The 19,398-nt window shown below is 58.9% G+C and overlaps 1 protein-coding gene across 1 annotated transcript; it reads right to left on the minus strand.

The window, feature by feature from the left end:
- Positions 1–15,957, minus strand: Xg (Xg glycoprotein (Xg blood group)). The gene is made up of 11 exons (XM_077107850.1): positions 15,882–15,957; positions 12,189–12,230; positions 10,843–10,866; positions 8,328–8,390; positions 7,483–7,548; positions 6,585–6,641; positions 5,299–5,355; positions 4,050–4,094; positions 3,174–3,209; positions 762–878; positions 1–107 (listed from the first exon to the last, which is right to left on the minus strand). Exons 1-11 carry the CDS (start codon positions 15,943–15,945, stop codon positions 91–93), a joined length of 588 nt encoding a protein of 195 aa, XP_076963965.1. The 5' UTR covers positions 15,946–15,957; the 3' UTR covers positions 1–90.
- Between the last annotated feature and the right edge of the window lie 3,441 nt (positions 15,958–19,398).

Raw genomic sequence — 19,398 nt, forward strand, 5'->3', positions numbered from 1 at the left:
TGCACTGAAATATAAAAGGAGCTTTTCCGCGGGACAGTCCCCCCTGCGTCCTCCGGCCCTTCTGGGGACCTCGGGAAGACCTGGTCAGCCTCACACCGTCTCTGGATCTGGAAGGGAAGGGGCCAAAGGTCTCAGGTCGGGGCCGGGGGAGGAAGCTGCATCCCTCATCCCAAATGCATTTCGGGGGATTTCAGCGAAAAGCTTTTTGAGTTAAAACTGATATTTGTGTGAGCCTCTTTTTTTTTTTTTTTTTTTAATGCGGCCTCATCAGATCTGAAGCGCGGAGGGTGATTTTCTTCTTCTTTTTTTCTTATTTTTCAGTACCGGGGATTGACCTCGGGGGCACTCAGACCCCCTGAGCCCCTGTCCCCAGCCCTATTTTGTGTTTTATTGAGAGACAGGGGCTCCCTGTGTGGCTCAGGGACTGTCAGTACCGCGTCTCGGCCAGCAGAGGGCGCACGAGGCCAGGTTTTGGAGTCAATCCCAAACTCCCGGAGGGAGGCCGCCCGCGGAGGCCCGGGAAGACCTCCACGTGGGTGGTCTCCCAGCTAGACCCCAGAGAGGCCAGTTAAACATGTGACTGGTCCTTCGGCATCAGCGGCCCTCCCCTGGTTCTGGGTTCTGCCGTTGGAGAGTGTCTATGGCTCCCTGGGTCCCCAGGGGCTAAGCCCCTGCAGTTTGTAAAAAGCAGCCACCAGGAAGCATTTTCTTGCCGGCTTAAAGCAGCCCGTACCACGAGAGGGACAAGAGAAGGCACTTACCACTGGCCCGAAAGCAATTTCTCCTCTGGTTGGACTTGAAGTAGCTGACCCCGGCCCCCACCAAGGCCACCACCACGACAGACACGATCGGGGACACGATTCTGGCCACCGTGTTGCCTGCAGGGTGGACAAAGAAAGTCTGCCTGAGGGGAAAAATATTGGTGAGCAGAACCGCGGCTAAAAAGGGCAGGTCGGAGAAAGGCCTTGAGAGGCGCCTGGACGCTGGCCGGGAGCCCCCTGGCGAACCGCGTCCTTCAAGGGACAGACACCCAGGGCCGCGCTCTGCACGGTCCGCTCCGGGGTCTGCAGCCCTTGATGGACAGGCTCCGGTTCAGCCGCAGGGCTGTGCCTCCGCACGCTGTCGGGGCTGCCGAAGCCCCGGATGCTCAGAACGGACCCCTGTCCTCCGGGGCACTTGAAACCACCTCTAGGTGACTTAGGGTGGCTGGCAGCCGTGGGGACACTGGCGACCCAGCTGAAGGACAATTTTCAATCCGTGCTTGGTGGGCTCCATCTGTGGCCGTGGAACCCACAGACATGGGGGGACAGGGCAGAAAAGTGTCGCACAACAGAAAATGCGTATATGTATATGTGTGTATAATTAAGGGACCCTTTGACCCCGGAGCCCCGTCCCCAGCCCTATTTTGCATTTTATTGAGAGACAGGGTCTCCCTGAGTTGCTGGGGGCCTCGCTTCGGTGGAGGCTGGCTTTGAACTCGTGATCCTCCTGCCTCAGCCTCCCCAGCTGCTGGGATGGCAGGCGTACACCTCGGTGCCCGGCTGTGTGTATAGTTTTTTAAAAAAAAACTAGAACATTCCTGCTAAGACTTGTTTCCAAAACCAGGCTGATTCTCTGGTGCCCGGAAACAGAAACACCCTCCAAATATAGACGTCCTCCCTTCCTACAAAGTGTCCACGCACAGAGAACCGAGGCTGGGGACCTCTGTATACAGACACAGCCATAGGTATGTGTATACAGGATGGATGTCCCGTGTTGCCCGGAAGACTGTCACCTCACCATCTGTTTACCTTGCCTCTCGGGCCGCCCCAGGGCCACCGGCCTCCCTCCTTCGCCTGCCCAGCTCCACACCCCTGTGCAGGGCGGCCGGGCTGCATTCCTCCTCCGTGGCCAGGCTCTGGGTGGGCCTCCCCGGAGGCTGGGCTTTGGCAGAAGGGAGGCTGGGCTGGTTCTCAGCCGGGTGTGGCTTCTCTGTCAGGCGCCCTGCCCTGCTGGCCGCCCTGGGAACCAGCCTCACCCTGGAGGGACGTGAGATCCCAGCGGAGGCAGAGAGGGGCGGCCTCAGCTGAAGCCCCAGGTCTACGGGGAGGCTCGGCCCCTCAACCAAGAGGGAGAGCGGCCTCCACCCGAGCACCGCGGAGCAGGGAGGCCAGGTGGACCTTAAACCACCAAATTGAATTCGGCATTCTGTAACTTTGGCAGAAGTTCATTCACTACTTGACTTAGGGGGACACTCTTGTTTAAAAAAGAAAAATGAGCTCAATCTCCCCCAAAGGACCTCGGCTGAGCGGCCATCAGTCCACCCCAGGTGGCCCCGCGTCTCCCATCGTCAAATAACCGCCACGGTAGCAAACAGTTGGCGGGTTCTTTTGTTACGCAGCGTAGCTGACTGATACTCACCGCTTTCCTCTCTGCGCCCCTTAGACGTCATTCGGGGGCTGTCATTTCTGCTAAGTGGCCCCCACCCCAGGACTTCTCTGCCGTTCTCGGCTCTCTCCGATTTGGGGGACACGAGGTGTCCTCACCGGATTCCCAGGGTCAGGGGACAGAGATGGCGGAGACACCGGGGCTAATATGAGGAATCAAGGGGTTCTCCGGAGATGCCAAACCCAGGCACCTGCTTCCCAGTCCGCCTAAGATATGGCCACGCGGACGCCGTGGGCACTGGGCATGGCCGGTCCCCGCCGTCCTCTCCCGTAGTGGACGGGACAGCCTCGGGGTTGGGCGCGCGGGTCGCGATCATCCTCGTCTGCGCTCAAGCGGGTTGGACCAGGTCCCTGGGAGGGCGGGACGCTGCCCCCTGCTAGGTGGCCCTTTGGGCCCAGCGTCCTCTGTCCTTTGCCCTGAGATGGCCGATGGGGCATTTGAGGGCTTAGCTGGGGCAGAACGTCCCCCCCCCCCGACCCGCAGCTGTCTGTCCCGGGTGCTGAGTGACTGTCCCCTGCACAGGCGCCATGAGGACCCTCGGGCCAAGCCCGGGCTGCAAGGCGCCTCAGCCCCGGGCTGTCCCCACGGCTGCTCCCTGTGAATGGCCGTGGGTGGCGCAGCCTGTGGACAGGGCACGTGAAAAGTGCCGTCGGGGGGGACGCACGGGGGATCGCCACCAGGGTGGGCGCAGCGCCCGTCTACACCGCGCCCGCCCACCCGGGTCCCGTGAGACGTGGCGGGCTCACCTTGTGGGTTGCCGTAGGTGGACTGTCCGTCTCCACCTGCAAACAGAACGGGACGCGGTCACGCGCTCAGCTCCGCCCGCGCACGTCTGAGAGGCTCCGGGCGCAGGCGCGGGGCTGCGGAGGGTTTGCATTGCGCACGGGCCACGGGGGCGAGGTGGCCCGGCCGAGGGCAGGCGCGGGGACTTGGGGTGGGCAGGGGCGCTCGGGTGTGCGACACAGACAGCGCAGGCACACACACACGCAGCGAGCTACGCCAGTGTGCACGCACACCCACCAGGGCACGGGGCACACGCAGACACACAGCAACGCGAGTGCCCGTCCACACACGGGCGCACACATCCGTGCCCGCTGCACCCCCGAGGGCGGAGCAGCCCTTACACACTCGGTCAAGCGTGTGCAGACGTGTGGATCCGCAAAACACACACAGGCACGCGCGCTCACACACCTACACGCACGCACCACGGTACAGACGACTGCACACTTGCGCACCCCTCAGCTCCACGGTCTCACACACACACACACGCGCGCACGCAAGAACACACGTGTGCGATTCACGAGCACACCCAGCACTAGAACACAGCGCATGCACACGCACCTGCGTGCACGCGCGCAATCATGCACATTCTGCACGAACACACGCGTGTGAGCGCAAAGCGTGCTCACAGGTGCGCACACACACACGTGCACGCAGCTCCCCTCAAGGTGTTAAGGCCGCGTGCAAAACAGCTCCCGAGCATCGAGGGGCGTGAGCACAGGGATCGCAGACCCGGGTGCGTTAGTGGCCCCCGCGCAGGGGGACAGGCGGGCCCCCTCCCACGCCAGCCCGGGGTTAGTGGGGCGCGAGGACGGCGGCGCCCAGCGCGTCCCTTCCTTTACCATAGGGATTTCCATAACGAGGTTTGGGTCTGTAACCCCCTCTGCCTGCAGGACAGAAAGACCCGTGAGACGCGGGACTGGACCCGGGAAACCGCAGGGCACAGGGCCCACACCCGAGCCCAGCCCTGCCCAAGCCCCCCAGGGACTGGCTCCCGGGCACCCGGGGCCTCCAGGGCCTGCGACCGACTCAGGGGCACAAACGCCTCTTCCCCGGACACAGGCAGCCCCGCCCAGCGGTGAGGAGCCACCCGGCCAGGACCCCGGTAAGTGACCAGCAGCGGAGGCCCCGTCCAGGGGGCTCCCGGGCCTGTTCCCTGTGAGGACTGGACCAGACACAGGGCCAGTCCCCAGGGCTCCCGGCCAGGTTAGGACACCCACGGGCAGGACAGCGCCAGAGCTCAGGGCTCCTGCAGCCCCGGAGGGCGGAGGCTGGACCAGGGTCCCCGGCTGAGCCCCCTCCAGGGCTCCAGGGGGGCTCCTCCTGCCTCTCCAGCTCCTGGGCTCCAGGTGGCCCTGGGCTGGTGGCCCCTCCCTGCAGTCTCTGCCTCCGTCTCCACGGGGCTCCTCCTCTGTGTCTGTGTCCCCTCCTCTGTCTCTTGGGAGGACACGGCCATTGCATGAGGGCCCCCTGACCCAGGAGGAGCCCGTCTCAGGACCCTTCACTGACGACCTCTGCAGAGACCCTGTTCCCACACCAGGTCCCAGAATAAATTTTCTGCTGCAGCCCTGGCCCCAGGACCTTGGGACGTGCTGTGTGTGGAGACAGGTCTTTGCAGAGGGGATGGAGGTGCAGTGAGGTCCCCAGGGTGGCCCTGACCCAGCAGGACTGGTGTCTCTCTCACGCCCCGAGCTTCCCAGTCTCCCGGGACCAGAGTTACAGGAACTGAGCTCGGGCCAGGCACAGTGGTGCACGCCTGTCATCCCAGCGGCTCGGGAGGCTGAGGCAGGAGGATCACGAGTCGGAGGCCAACCACCCGAGGAATTCCCATGTCACCGCGTGGGCTCCTTTGGGTGACGCTGCATCAGAGTCTCGCTCCCCTTTAAACAGAGCTGTGGGTGCAGAGCCTGGGCTCCCGGGGGACAGACGGGATCCTCCCAGCACAGATGCTCAGAGACCCTGGCCCCAGCCGAGGGGGCCCAGCTCACCGAGGACCCCAGATACCAGGCCCAGGCGGAACCCAAGGGAAACCAGAAATTCCAGCACCTGGGTCCCCGCTGCCCAGCGCCACCCAGAGCCCACGTGACGCACCGTCTGTGTGTCCGTAGCCGCCAGATCCACCGCTATATCCACCGCTGCCACCTCCTCCTGTCGGACAGAGAAGGAGGGACTTAGGGTCAGCAGGCCCAGCCTGGCTCACGGGCAGTGGTGACCGACGGGTACGATGGCCAAGGTGATCCCACCAAAGTGACGTCGTCCACGTGATAAATCTCACACCGGGACCAGCTGTGGAGACTCCTTGGCTTCACACGACCGGATCTGCCACATTGAAACCACTATGGGTGCATGCTGCTACTGCAGGGAGACTTCTGAGGGACCGGCAGCCCCGGGCCAGAATGAATGACCCACTTCGGAAGCACAGCTCCTCCGAGGATCCCAATCGTGAACGCTCTCATTATTATTATTATCATTATTTTATTATTATTAAACAGGCCTATATTTGCATATAATCATCATATGCAAAAATCACACATATATGTATGAATGTCTATGCAAATATTATGCATATATTTGCATATAAATATCATATGCAAATATCATGCATATAGGCACATATAAATATCATATGCAAACACCATGCACATATTTACATATAAACATCATATGCAAATATCACGCATATATTTACATATAAATATTATGTGCAAATATCATGTGTATATTTGCATATGGATATTATATGCAAATATGATGTAAATGTGCACGAGCATCTGATAGACACATACAGGTCCGTACGCATATAAAACGCACACACAGACATGGTATATGTGTGTGTAGGGGCAGCTCTGCACATGCTGAATGCAGAAAGATTCACAGACCTATATAGAAAGATGGTCCATATGCACAAAGTTCTATCCATTTGTATACACATGACGGTGTATACAGACAGGCATATATTAACCCCCTTCTGTATAGCCACAGGGAGGTTATTTTACCTGAAAATGACCACAATTTTCTTTTCCTTCCGTCCTGGGCATTGCACCCAGGGGAGCTTAACCTCTGAGCCACACCCACGGCCCTTTTGAGCTTTTATTTCGAGACCGGGTCTCAGTGAGTCCCTTAGAGCTTTGCTAAGTTGCTGAGGCTGGCCTCCAACCTGCAGTCCTCCTGCCTCAGCCTCCCGAGTCCCAGGGATGCACCTTGGTGCCCTGAGTGAGCACAGGTCTTGAGAGGTGGGTGGGTGCACAAGCCCCCGATGCAGGGATGGACAGACCCTGTTTGTGTCCTGCAGGTGTGACCTCCCTCCTCATGGGCTCTGTCCCCACCCACCCTCTCTGGGCACACCGGAGGCCCAAAGCGGCTCTGCACCTACGTACCTGCGGGCGGCCTGGGCTTGGGTGGGTAGCGTCCATCATCCCCGTTGTGATGGTACCCTGTGGGGCAGAGGCACAGCGTGAGGCCCACGTCCCGCCCACACCCCCCTGCCGGACCCACAGGTCGGGAGCCTTTGTCCCGGACAAGCCCTGTGCACGCAGCAGCTCTCTCCAGGACACCCAGGGACCCCACAGAGACATCTGCTGGGTGTCCTGTGGGCAGACAGGGACACTGGCCACCAGCCTGCAGGAACAGCGCTCTGCAAACAGAGGGGCCTGCCTTGCTGTCACCTGGGAGGGCCCGTGCAAGGGTCCTGGGGCACGTCCTGCTCAGAATCTCCCATCAGGATGCTGTGCCCCTTCCCTGCCCAGGCGCCACCCTGTCTCTCCTCCCGCCCCTGGTTGGCGGGGCCTCCAATGGCCGATGCAGCCCCCTGACCCTCACCTCGGCCCTGGGGGGGATCTCCAGCCTCAGCCCCTGCTCCCCAGGGCCCCAGACCCTCCTCTTCTTTCAGGTCCAAAATGACCTCCCTCTCCCACCCAGCAAGCCCAAGCCGGACCAGCGACATGCTGTTTCGACGTTCGGCCCCCAACACTGGGCTGAATGAACCTTTCTTCTTTATAAAGGCAGCCAGCCTGGGCTATTCTGTTATAGTAACAGAGACCAACGTAGGAAGGGTTCAGAAACAGGAGATGCTCCCGTTGAGAACCAGGAGGAAGGTTGCTCTTACTCCTTTGTTTGTTCAGTGCAAACGTTTAAAAAAAAAAAAAAAGCCACTATATGTCACCATGTGACACGGGCAAAGCCAGACAGACCTATATGTCATGCAATCCCCAGGCGCTGGCCAGCAACCTACGAAGCCCGCTGTGAAACTATTCCAGAGGGGCTCAATGTCCTTACCTCCTCCGCTGTTATCGGAGCTCCCAGGCTGTGGGCGAGGCTGGGGTTTCGGCTTTGGGTAGATATCTGCAGGAAGAGAGCGCGGGGATTTCACAGAAACTGTGACACGCTCACCCCGAGCGTGTGCCCACCCCAGGACCTTTGCACACCACCAGCTGCCCACCTCAGGACCTTTGCACACCACCAACTGCCCACCCCAGGACCTTTGCACACTACCAACTGCCCACCCCAGGACCTTTGCACACTACCAGCTGCCCACCCCAGGACCTTTGCATGGGGTATTCTTTCGGCAGGAATCTCTCTGCCTGATGCCTCTGAGGCTCTGGGGTAAAGGACCTCTGGGTTTGTCAGCCACCACTGGAGTGACATTGCAGGCAGCACTGCCTACATTGGGGATGCTCTGGACACACCCTCTTGGATACCGGCCACGGGGGGCTGCAAATTAACCGTCCAGCTCTGCAGGCTAGATTCAAACCCCGGAACCGGAGCCAGGGAGCCGCCTTCCTGTGCGCGGAGGCAGGAACGGGAACATCCAGCTCTGAGTCACACAGGGCCCCGCCTGAGCTGGGACCTGGGCCAGGCCCTCGGGTTGGTGAGTCACTCGGGGATGGGAAGGGCCCGTGTCCAGATCCCGTGGCTCTGACGGGTCCTGGGCAGGGAAAGCCCCAGGGCAAGTGGCCAGAGCTGGGAAGAATAAGAACCGGCCCCGGGTGTTAGGGAAAGGACCCGCGGTCCGTCCCCTTCGGTGTCAGGGACAAGAACAAAAAGTGTCCCTTGAATTTCGTCTTCTCCAAGCTCCCGGGTTAGGAGCCTCCTGGGGCCGAGGCTGGATCGAGGGAACTTACTGCCTCCGCTGTCCGGGTTTGCAGGCTGGGGGCCGTAAGGGGGCCTGGGCTTGGGGTAGATATCTGTGGGAACAAGGGTGCATGCTTAGAAGACCCCCCAAATCCTTCTGTGACCTTTCTGCAGGACACACACCTCAGGATTGGGTGCCAAGGCCCACGCCTGTCTTCCCAGGGGCTGGGGAGGCTGAGGCAGGAGGATGGCAAGTTGGAGGCCAGCCTCAGCAATTCAGCGAGGCTCTAAGCAACTCAGGACCAGCCCATCGCCCGGCCCTGACCCTGCTTCCTGGATTCTTGCCCTGTTTTCTTTGCCTTGAGGACGGTTCCCAAGTCCCCAGACACAGTCCACTCAAAGTCCCTTCCCGGGTGTCCACACGGCTCTCCTTCTCTCTCCTCCGTGAATTTATTTAATTTTTAAATTTTTTTTTTTTTTTTGTGCTTCTGAGATGGAGCTCAGCCCAGGGACCCCTCCTCCAGCCGCACCCCAGCTGCTGCGGCCACCACCCAGTGAGTCCATCCAAGTGGATTAATCCACTTCTGGGTCACGCCTGTCCCCATCTAATGGTCTGATCTCTGAGCACTTTTGCAGGGGTCCCCCCATGAGCTTCCGGGGGACCCTCTTATCCAAACCACACCGACCGACCGGGTCCTGTCTTCCCGGAGCGCGGCCGCGGCCCGTGTGGCACCCACCACGCCGTCCCCGCAGCCGGGACGTCCCACATGGAGCTCGGGGCGAGGGACTGTGGTGGTCTTGGTGACGGGGACCCCATGCCAGGTCCCCGACGCTGCCTTTGATTGACACGTCGCTAAGTATTTTACCATTTAAAAAAAATGACCATAACTGTCACTCCTTGTCAGTCATTTCGGTCCCTGGTTGCAAAACGCCCCCAGAGTGGCTCCCCAGGATGGGCCTGGCGCCCGGCAGGTGCCACCCCACGGAGCTCCAACCCCCGCCCAAGAGCCACCTGAGTCCTTATTTAGGGCGTCCTGTCCCCGGCTCCGAGTTCGGGTGACACTCGCCCTCTGTTTCCGTATTTCTTTATACAGTTGTTGTGCACGTCCTGCTACCGTCCAGATAGGTGGCGTCCCCAAAGGTCACGGGTGAGACCAAGCCGGAAGGTTCAGAGGTGACATGACTACCTTACAGAGGTGTAGACTAAAAGTGGATTAATCCACTTGGATGGACTCACTGGGTGTAGACTAATACTGGATTAATCCACTTGGATGGACTCACTGGGTGTAGACTAATACTGGATTAATCCACTTGGATGGACTCACTGGGTGTAGACTAATAGTGGATTAATCCACTTGAATGGACTCACTGGGTGTAGACTAATAGTGGATCAATCCACTTGGATGGACTCACTGGGTGTAGACTAATAGTGGATCAATCCACTTGGATGGACTCACTGGGTGTAGACTAATAGTGGATCAATCCACTTGGATGGACTCACTGGGTGTAGACTCATAGTGGATTAATCCACTTGGATGGACTCTCTGGGTGGTGACTGCAGCAGGTGGGGGGTGGCTGGAGGAGGGGTCCCTGGGCTGTGCCTTGGGGGTCTCTGTCTTGTCCCTGGTGACAGAGCTCTCTCTGCTCCCTGGTGCCCTGTCCTGAGCTGCTCTCCTCCTCCAGGCCCTGCCGCCATCTTGTTCTGCTCCCCTTGGGCCAGAGCCATGGCGTCGGCCACCAGGGACTGGACCTCGGACACCGTGAGCCCAAATCAATGTCCTCTCCTCTAATTGTTCTTGTCAGGTCTTTTGGTCTCGCTCAGCCCTGGGTACCCACCTGCTCCTACCTGACCAGTCCCTTCCTGGGTCTCCCTGAGCTGCTTACGGCCTCACTAAGTGGCTGAGGCTGGCTCTGAACTCGCCATCCTCCTGCCTCAGCCTCCCGAGCCTCTGGGATGACAGGCGTGGGCCCCTTGGGCCGGCCCCTGGCCACCAGTCACCCACTTCCCATCTTTGGATTTCTCGATTCTGGCCAATTTATATAAATGGGATCCTGGGCTCTGTGCCCTTTGGGGTCTGGCCTTTCTCACCGAGAAGCTGATGTTCATGCTGTAGCTGGTGTCGGGGCTTCATCCCTTTGCATGGGTCAGTAATATTCCAGGGTGCATGGACCACCTTGTTCCTTTTTCATGACCCAGTCATACTCCACAGCGTGGACGGACCAGATCGTGTGCATTCATTCATCGTTTGATGGACGCCATGCCTTGGTCCCACCTTTTGGCTTTACCGAAATGCTTCTACGAACGCGGCCTGCAGGGTTCTCCACACCTGATACCATCGATTTCTAAAAGCCTAACCCTCCTAGTGAATACGGTGGAGCTTCTCACGGTGGCTTTTTTGATTTGCATTTCCCAGGTGACCGGCATTTGCTTGTAACGTCTACTGACCGGCCCCCCGTCCCTCCCCCCGACACCCTACAACGGCCCTACAGAGCGTCCACACCCATTGCTGCCAAAGCCTCCAGCCCAGGGTGCGGCCCCCCGTGATGCCCGGAACGGGCACTCACCTGAGCTTGGCTTCGGGGTAGGTTCTGCGAACAAAGAGAGAAGACAGATTCAGTGAGCCGAATGGGAGCCTGTCCACCAGCTGCCCAGGGGCTGTGTAAGTGCCCACAGTTATGGCCAGCAGGGACGACAGCACCCAGGACAGGAGCCGCCAGCCTTGGGACGGCAGGTTTTTGCACCTGTGAAGCTTAGATAAAGCCACCCGTGGTAGGACTGGGAAAAGCAAGTCAAGCGATATTTTCAGCTTTCCAAACGGTGCCTCTCCTCACTCCTCTGACCCACTCCTTGATTCACGCTGCAAACATCGGCTGGGTGCCCACTAGTACCAGAAGAGGTGCCGGTCCCTCTGGGCACCCAGATCACCCCACGGTGCACATGGGAACATCCAGAGCCTCGTGAGATCAGAATTCTTGGATGCGGGTATCAGGTGGGGGGTGCTCAAGGTGCAACCTTGCTCTGTGACTTAGGTGTGGACACAGGTGGGCGTGGGGGGGGCAGCAGGGGGTTGGAGTCTTCACAGAGCAGAGAAGATTGGACACACATCCCGGGTGTCCAATGGCCAGAGTCCTTCCAAGGACCCGAGTGTCTACTGGAAGTTCCGTCTGAAAAGCTGTCTGGCATTCCCTTGGTAGGAAGTGGCCGGAGAACGGGAACCGGGGGGCAGCATGACCTGTCCTCCTTCCCAGAGCCCCCGATAATCTACTTCCTGTCTGTATGGACGCTATGGTTTAGGTGGAGGTGACCCCCCAAATCTCCTGTGTTTCAGTGGTGTAATGATTGGGTTAGGAGAGGTGTAGACTAATAGTGGATTAATCCACTTGGATGGACTTACTGGATGGTGACTGCTGGAGGAGGGGTGTGGCTGGAGGAAGGGTCCCTGGGCTGGGCCTTTGGGGTCTCTGTCCTGTCCCTGGTGACAGAGCTCTCTCTGCTCCCTGGTGCCCTGTCCTGAGCTGCTCTCCTCCTCCAGGCCCTGCCGCCATCTTGTTCTGCTCCCCTTGGGCCAGAGCCATGGAGTCGGCCACCAGGGACTGGACCTCGGACACCGTGAGCCCCAAATAAAGTTTTCCTCTTCTAAGCTGGGGACAGGGCTCAGGGGTCCAGTGCCTCACCAAAGCCCCCCATGTGTCCCTGGACCACAGGCTCAGATCTAGCAAGACAAGGGTCGGAACCGATGGCCAAAGTGGACCTCTGCAGACAGGCTTCTAGAAGGCGTCTGTGGGTCTCCCGAGGAGGCTGGCCTCCCTGGAGAGAACGCGAAGCTCAGCCCCCAGGGATTCCCAGCTGACCCCAAAGCCCTGGCCCAGCGGGGACCAGGCCAAGCCCCACTGAAAACATGGGCACTTACCTGGCTCGTCCAGGGCGTCCGCCAGGTCAAAGTCTCCCTGAGCTGTTGGGAGCGGAGAGGGCACAAGTCACATGGGGAAGCAAAAGGTGACAGATGACAACTGCAGGGACCCCTGTGCTCCTGCCTGCATGGCCTGCCGGTCCCTCTGGGCACCAAGATCACCCCACCGGGCGGCAAGCTGTAGGATCCGACTCCCCGGAGCTCAGGGGTCCTCCTGCGCCCCACTCATTTTGGACTCGGGAATCGAGTCTCTGTGGGTCTTGGTATCGGAGGGGACCCTGCAGCCACCCTCCAGGATACCTAAGGGTGAAATGACGGTGGGTGGTCAGGGACAGCCTGTCCAGTCCTGTTGGTGGCATTTCAAGAATCCCACCCTCCCATCCGCCCCAGGACCTTGGCAGAGGCTGAATCTGCACTTAGACTCGGGCCCAGTCACCAAGTCCCAACGGAGGCGGGGCCTGGGGAAACCCGGGGAGCCGGACACTGGGTGTCCCCAGCCACACGTCCCCGCTCCCCGGGGTGCCCTGCTACAGGGGAAGGTCAGCGGCTCCAACCACATCACAGGCTCTTCCCAGCCTTTCAGGTGCCCTGTGAGGGAGCCACCGCCCTCCTCGGTGCTCCCAAGGCCACACCCGGCCAGTGTCCCACTGAGCCAAAGCCTCTGCCCTACGTCCCTCCGTGGAGGCTGGCCTCTCTGAAACCCTGTTTCCCAACTGCCCTGGGGTGGAGGCTGCGTCTTATCAGAGGAGCCAGGAGGGCAGGCTGGAGACTGTCCCCAGATATCACCAGCCGCAGCAGGGGCCCGTTGGCCCACGAGGTGACTTCCAGAGACTCCCCTCCTGCACCCCTTGTCTGTCCTCCCTTCTCTTTTCTTTACTGGGGAGGGGTATTGGGGACTGACCTTCCGGGGCACTGGACCCCCGAGCCCCGTCCCCAGCCCTATTTTGCATTTTATTGAGAGACCGGGTCTCCCTGAGCTGCTTACGGCCTCGCTTTGGTGGAGGCTGGCTTTGAACTCGCGATCCTCCCGCCTCAGCCTCCTATTCATCCCATGGCCTCCTCCTGCTCTGACCAGCGGCTGGGGGACCCCGTGGGCGGGCAGGACGCGGGAGGGGCCCCTGGAGGAGGCCGAGCAAACTGGCCGGGCGAGGTTTTGCCTGGTTTTGAGAGTCGCTTTCCAAGCAGGAGTGTCCCCTCCGGGCAGCGTGACTCACGCACACGCGGGGAGGGCGTGGGTGCCACTCGGGCCTCCCGGTTGGGCCTCCCGAAAGCCAGGCGTGGCGACAGCCCCTGTCCTGCGAGATGGGCGGGAATCTGCCCTGCGATGGGGGCGGGGAGCCCAGCCAAGGGTCCCCGGGAGGGGAGGGGGGCGCTCAGGGCGCGGCCAGCCGGGGCAGTGGACATCGCGCGGGCATCTTGCGCTCAGGAGGCCACGGACTTCAGAACGCGTGTCTCCGACTTGCTTTCTGGTGGCTTGCGCTGGGTGGCCTTTGAATCCAACCCTGCTGGGTTCTGGGACCCCTAGCCCCCCCCCCCCCAGGAGTTGGGGACAGCAGGCTGCTGTGCTGTCCTCTGGTTTCAGGCTGGTCCTCGGTGGCCGGTCCCCCGGGAAGGCCGGTGGAGACTCGCCCCAGCGCAGAGCGCAGCATTTCTGCACGAGAGGCCCCGGGCCCCGCGCATGCGCACAGAGAGAAGTCGTGCCGCGGGTCCTGCAGGGGGCGCTGTGGATGCAGCTGAGACACCCCCCGGCCTCGTTCTGCAACCAGACCCCGGCCCCCGGCTGCAATTCGTGCAAAACGCGTGCAACCTGCAAAGACCCTCGATCCTGACCTCTGTCCACACCCGCCGCCGGTTACCCGTGCACACAGCCAGCGGCCCAGACCCCGCGGCTGGGCTCCACCCAGAGGAGAAAACAGGCCCCGGGCGGGGCTTGGAAATGAAGGAGAAAAATTTAAAAATAATAATATATGTATTTTTTTAAAAAAAGGGGTTTCTAAAGCCCTGGGCGGGCGCAGCACCAATTCCAGCAGAATCTGCACACGAAGCGCCGCGGAATTGAATCCCAGTCTACCGAGGCCACCCGATGGCAAACACAGCTGGCTCCTCTATTGTGTTGTGCAAACCAGTGTCACCCCATCTGCAAAACATCTGCCTTCCCTAGTGACAGTTGGTTGGGGTTTTTTTTTGGTACCAGGGATTGACCTCAGGGGCCCCCCACCCCTGAGCCCCCTCCCCAGCCCTTTTTTTTTTTTTTTGCATTTTATTTAGAGACCGGAGTCTCCCCAAGCTGCTGAGGGCCTCGCTCAGTTGCTAAGGCCGACCTCCAAATCGTGAGCCTCCTGCCTCAGCCTCCGGAGTCGCCACGATTTTTTTTTTTTTTTCCTATAAAGAGGATTTTTAGAGGTTTCTGGGAAAGCGGTTGCACAATGGCTTTCTGAGTCTCTGAACCTGAGGAACTCCCTGGAGCCCTTGCCCAGCACGTGGGAAACCCGGGGGGTGGATTCTGAGCTCTGCAGACACAAAAAGAAACAAAGTAACAGACAAGGAGAGGCCACTGTGCCCTGGGCAGCCCCCTCCCTCCCTGCATTTCTGTCAAGTGTCTGAGCACCTCAAAGCCCACGGGTCTCCCAGGCTCCCTGCAGAATCAGCTCAGGGTCTACTTTGCAGGGACTGTCACCAAAGACCCCCACCACAGCCACCGCACTGCACGGAGACCACCGCAGCCTCAGGCAGAGAACAGTTCTGCAAACACACCTGCCCGGTACGGACTGCCCTGCCTCCTCCTCACCCCTCACAGCCCACAATCAGTATTTCAGTAGGCATTATGCACCTCATGCATACACCAATTCACCTGCCGTGGAGCCTGGGGACGTCCCCAGCACCACAACCAGGCTGTTCACACTGCCAGCCTCCAACCCAGGAGGCTCAGCCACCCTCTTTTCTTAATAAAATACCCGGCCTCGGGTACTTTGTGCTATCAACAGAAAATGGACGAAGGAATACAGGAAGCACTCGGAGAACTCATGTCACCCTTCCGGCCACCAGAAAGACCCTTTTCAAGGGCAAATGAAGAAGGCCCTGGAAATATTCGTTTATGCACCTGTCAAACGACCAGCCGACGTCCCCATCCATTTCCAACGAACCCCGGTGGCTAGATAAAGCGAGTGACTTCCAGTTATTGTTGGTGGCCATCTCTGGACCTCCTACAAGTGGACCGTGACCCCCCACACTGAAGCAAGAAAGTCTGGATTTAAAAGTCCTGTAGTCTCAGGCCAAATGCATGGGAGGCGAGATCGACAGGTGGCATCGGGGTGTGAAGTGTTCCCCTGATTTTTGGTCACCAGAACCAGCTCTGGGCATCTCCTCCGCCCATGCGCCGCCAGCTCCTGTCTTAATGACACCCTGTCTTCAAACAGGACAGACCAGAAAGGCCAGTGTAGACCCGTCTGGAGGAAGCCTGTCCCTTCCTGACCCTCTGTCCATCATCCCCTGGAAGGACCCTCGGGGTCCCACGAACCTTCTCGATGCGGTTCCACCCTGCAGTCCCGAGGTCCCTGCGCAACCCGATGCCCCATCCCAGAGCCTGGGAGGTGGGCGGAGCGTCTTGGCGAGTCTTTGGTAAACTTTGGCGTCAACTCTTTGCAGGACTGGGACCTGCGGGAACCCAGGCTCGCGGGGGCGCCCCGTGCTCACCTGGGACGCGCGGCAGCAGGCACAGGAGCAGCACGAGGCCGGGCAGCCCCCGCCGGGTCTCCATGGCTGGCTGAGGTCCCCGGGAGCGTCCGTCCGTCCCACGACGCAGCTGGCCGCCCCGCCCTGCCCTGTTGACTCCGCTGTCCCCGCCTGGGCGGGCAGCGAGCGCTGTGTCCAAGTGGAAAATAGGAAACCAGCCGCGCGCGCGCGCTGCGCTCCCGGTGCCAGGAAACCCCGACTGCGCCCGAGCCCGGATTCCACGGAGCCGGGGACGAGTGCTCACACGCTCGCCCAGGGCCAGCTGCTCCGAACTGTCCCAGCCAATGGCACCAGCGCAGGCCCCGGGGCGACCTGGGCGGGGCCACGTGCCAATCATTCAGCATCCGCGGTGGCTCCTGGACGCGGAGCCCGCTGCGCACCTGCTCAGCCACGGGGACTCCTGCACCCTGGAGCACACACAGGTGCTTGGCTGAAACCCCTCTGTCACTGGGGTCCTGCCCAGAGGGTCAGGGCGTGGCCGCTGCAATCCAGGATCCAGGATCCCAGGGACTTCCAAGAATCCCCTCCTCTCCCTGGAGCCCCCAATTATCTCTGTGAGCAGCAGAACCAATAGCCAGAAGGGGCAAGGGACCCTCCGTGTGGCCCTCTCTGTCTGTCACCTGAGACCTAGACACCAGCATCTGGGATGCTGAGAGGCCGGATCTGATAACCAAGATGGCTCCTTACCGAGGACCGGGAGGGTAGCATATACAGCGTGGATACTCCACGGGGCAGAGCTGGGATCTCACGCAGGAACAACGGGACCCCATGCCTTCACGTGACACAGACTAGCTCGGGTTTGAAAGTTCGTAAATGACTGATTTCTGGAATTTTCCATCTGGTAGTTTGGGGTCCTGCTCGACTGCAGATGATTCGAATTTTAGAATGTGAAACCGTGGATGAGGGGGCACCCGTGTCTCAGATCAGAGGCTGGCGGAGCTCAGCTCCGGGCACAGCAAATTAATGATGGAGGAGATGGGTCCCTGGGGGGGGGGTGATTCTGATAGGTCAAAATTAAACACTGCTGGGTGCAGTGGTGCACGCCTGTCATCCCAGTGGCTCGGGAGGCTGAGGCAGGAGGACTGCAAGTTGGAGGCCAGCCTCAGCAACTTAGTGAGGTGCTAGGCAACGCAGTGAGACCCTGTCTCAAAATAAAATTAAAAAAAAAATAAATTTTAAAAGGCTTCATGGTTAAGCACCCCTGGGTTCAATCCCTGGAACCAAAATGAATTAAAGAGTAAAGACTAGGCAAGAAAATTTCAAAAAGACTAATGGGATGTGTTTAGTTCCATCAGATATTAAAAGAGTTAATCTGTGATAATTAAAATCATGTAGTTTTTCTCTCCTTTGTCGATGAAATGATCCGCGAGGGCAGAGAAATTATAGCAAAATCTTTACCCCAGTGCAGTGGCCGATGTCTGTTGCATTTCAAATGTGTAAAGGAGAAAATGGAGAATTCACTAAATGGTTTAGGGTGTATGAAATTATCCTATAAGGAAAAAAGAATTACACTTGGTACATAGGAATCTCTTCTCTCCACTAAATATACAGATTGGGATCAAGAAAATAGCTGTTAAAGATTTCAGAATTCAGTAAAAAATCACGTCTGCTAATTGCAACCCAAGGGTGCTATCTTTAGTATGTAAAGAGTTCCTACAAATCAATAAGAAAAGAAACTGACGGCGTACACAAATGAACAAAGGGCTTATTCGGTTTCCAGGAACGGTGTGCAAGTTGCTTTTTTTGTGCACCCAACCTCCTTCCTAAGACACATGTGAGAATGTGAGCCAGTTGATTTGATCTTGTTTTCCACCCAAGCCCTGGTGGAATTCATTCGAAAGTTCTCGGATCTGCCAGGAAAGCATCTGAGGAATTGCAAATCTGCTGCGTGTCTGTGGAACGATTTGGCAATGGGCGGAAACAGGCTGCAGAGCCCTTTTAGCCTCACAAAGGCAGACATTCATGACAACGTGCCCACTGAAACGGGGTCCCCGTAATGCACTTCCAGAATCATTCCTGGTCGTAGGTGCTCAGTGGGACATTCTTGGCGACAGCTTAATGTCATTGCAACCAAAGTTCTGACTGTTGGAAAGAATGACAGGGACCGTCTCTCTGCTCACCAACAGCCTCTGGTGTGTAGCAACAGTTCTGTGAATATTTGGAGAATCAAGCACAGAGAATCTTAGAGCAGGGGGACGTTTCCCATAGGAGGTTAGATATTCTGTGCATCATGGTGATCCGCTAGATAGAAAAGGGGAACACGCTCGGTAGAAATGGCCTTTTGAACCTGGAAGTGTGATTGTCCTCGGGGCTGGCGATAGGCGGCAGGTACCTCTCCTGTGACACGGGGAGGTGGGGGGGGCGTGGCTCCTGACAGCCACAGGATCCTGGCCACAGATGCCCCTGCCTTCCTGCTGGACTACCAAGTGACCAGATGGGTGTGGTCCACCGTGCTCAGCTTATGACACTTTCCACTTCATGACCAGTTCTACCACTGGGCAGCATCTGGGTGCTGAAGAGTTGTCTGGGTGCAGGGGAGCATCTGTGCACAGGGGAATATCAGGATTCAGGGGAGTATCTGGATACAGGAGTATCTGGGTGCAGGGGATTATCAGAATGCAGGGGAGTATCTGGATGCAGAGGAGTATCTGGATGCAGAGTAGTATCTGGATGCAGAGGTGCATCTGGGTGCAGGGGAGTATCTGAGTATGGGGGGTGTCTGGGTGCAGGGGAGTATCTTGATGCAGAGTAGTATCTGGGTTCAGGGGAGCATCTGGGTTCAGGGAACATGTGGGTGCAGGGGAGCATCTGGGTGCAGGGAGCATCTGGGTGCAGGGGAGTATCTGGGTGCAAGGGAGCATCTGGGCATAGGTGAGTATCTGGGTGCAGGGGAGCATCTGGGTGTAGGGAGCATCAGCATCTAGATGCAGGAGAGTATCTGGGTACAGAGGAGCATCTGGGTTCAGGGAAGCATCTGGGTGAAGGGAGCATCTGGGTGAAGGGAGCATCTGGGTGCAGGGGAGCATCTGGGTGCAGAGAGCATCTGGGTGCAGGGGAGTATCTGGGTGCAGGGAGCATCTGGGTGCAGGGGAGCATCTGGGTGTAGGGAGCATCAGCATCTAGATGCAGGAGAGTATCTGGGTACAGAGGAGCATCTGGGTTCAGGGAAGCATCTGGGTGAAGGGAGCATCTGGGTGAAGGGGAGCATCTGGGGGCAGGGAGCATCTGGGTGCAGAGAGCATCTGGGTGCAGGGAAGTATCTGGGTGCAGGGAACATCTGGGTGCAGGGGAGTATCTGGGTGTAGGGGAGCATCGGGGTGCAGGGAAGCATCTGGGCATAGGTGAGTATCTGGATGCAGGGGAGTACCTGGGTTTAGAGGAGCATCTGGCACAGGGGAGCATCTGGCGTCTTGGGAGTATCTGCTGCGGAGCATGCGCGTGCAGGGGAGCATCCGCGCCCAGGTAGAAGAGGAGGCCG

This window comes from Callospermophilus lateralis, chromosome Y, assembly GCF_048772815.1.
Source record: "Callospermophilus lateralis isolate mCalLat2 chromosome Y, mCalLat2.hap1, whole genome shotgun sequence".
Classification (NCBI taxonomy): domain Eukaryota; kingdom Metazoa; phylum Chordata; class Mammalia; order Rodentia; family Sciuridae; genus Callospermophilus; species Callospermophilus lateralis.

Coding starts and splice junctions, on each gene's coding strand:
- Xg (XM_077107850.1), bottom strand. CDS start 15,945: ATGGAGACCCGGCGGGGGCTGCCCGGCCTCGTGCTGCTCCTGTGCCTG. Junction 5,356..6,584: donor CAAGCCCAGGCCGCCCGCAG/GTACGTAGGTGC, acceptor TCTGTCCGACAG/GAGGAGGTGGCAGCGGTGGA. Junction 4,095..5,298: donor CGGCTACGGACACACAGACG/GTGCGTCACGTG, acceptor TCTGTCCTGCAG/GCAGAGGGGGTTACAGACCC.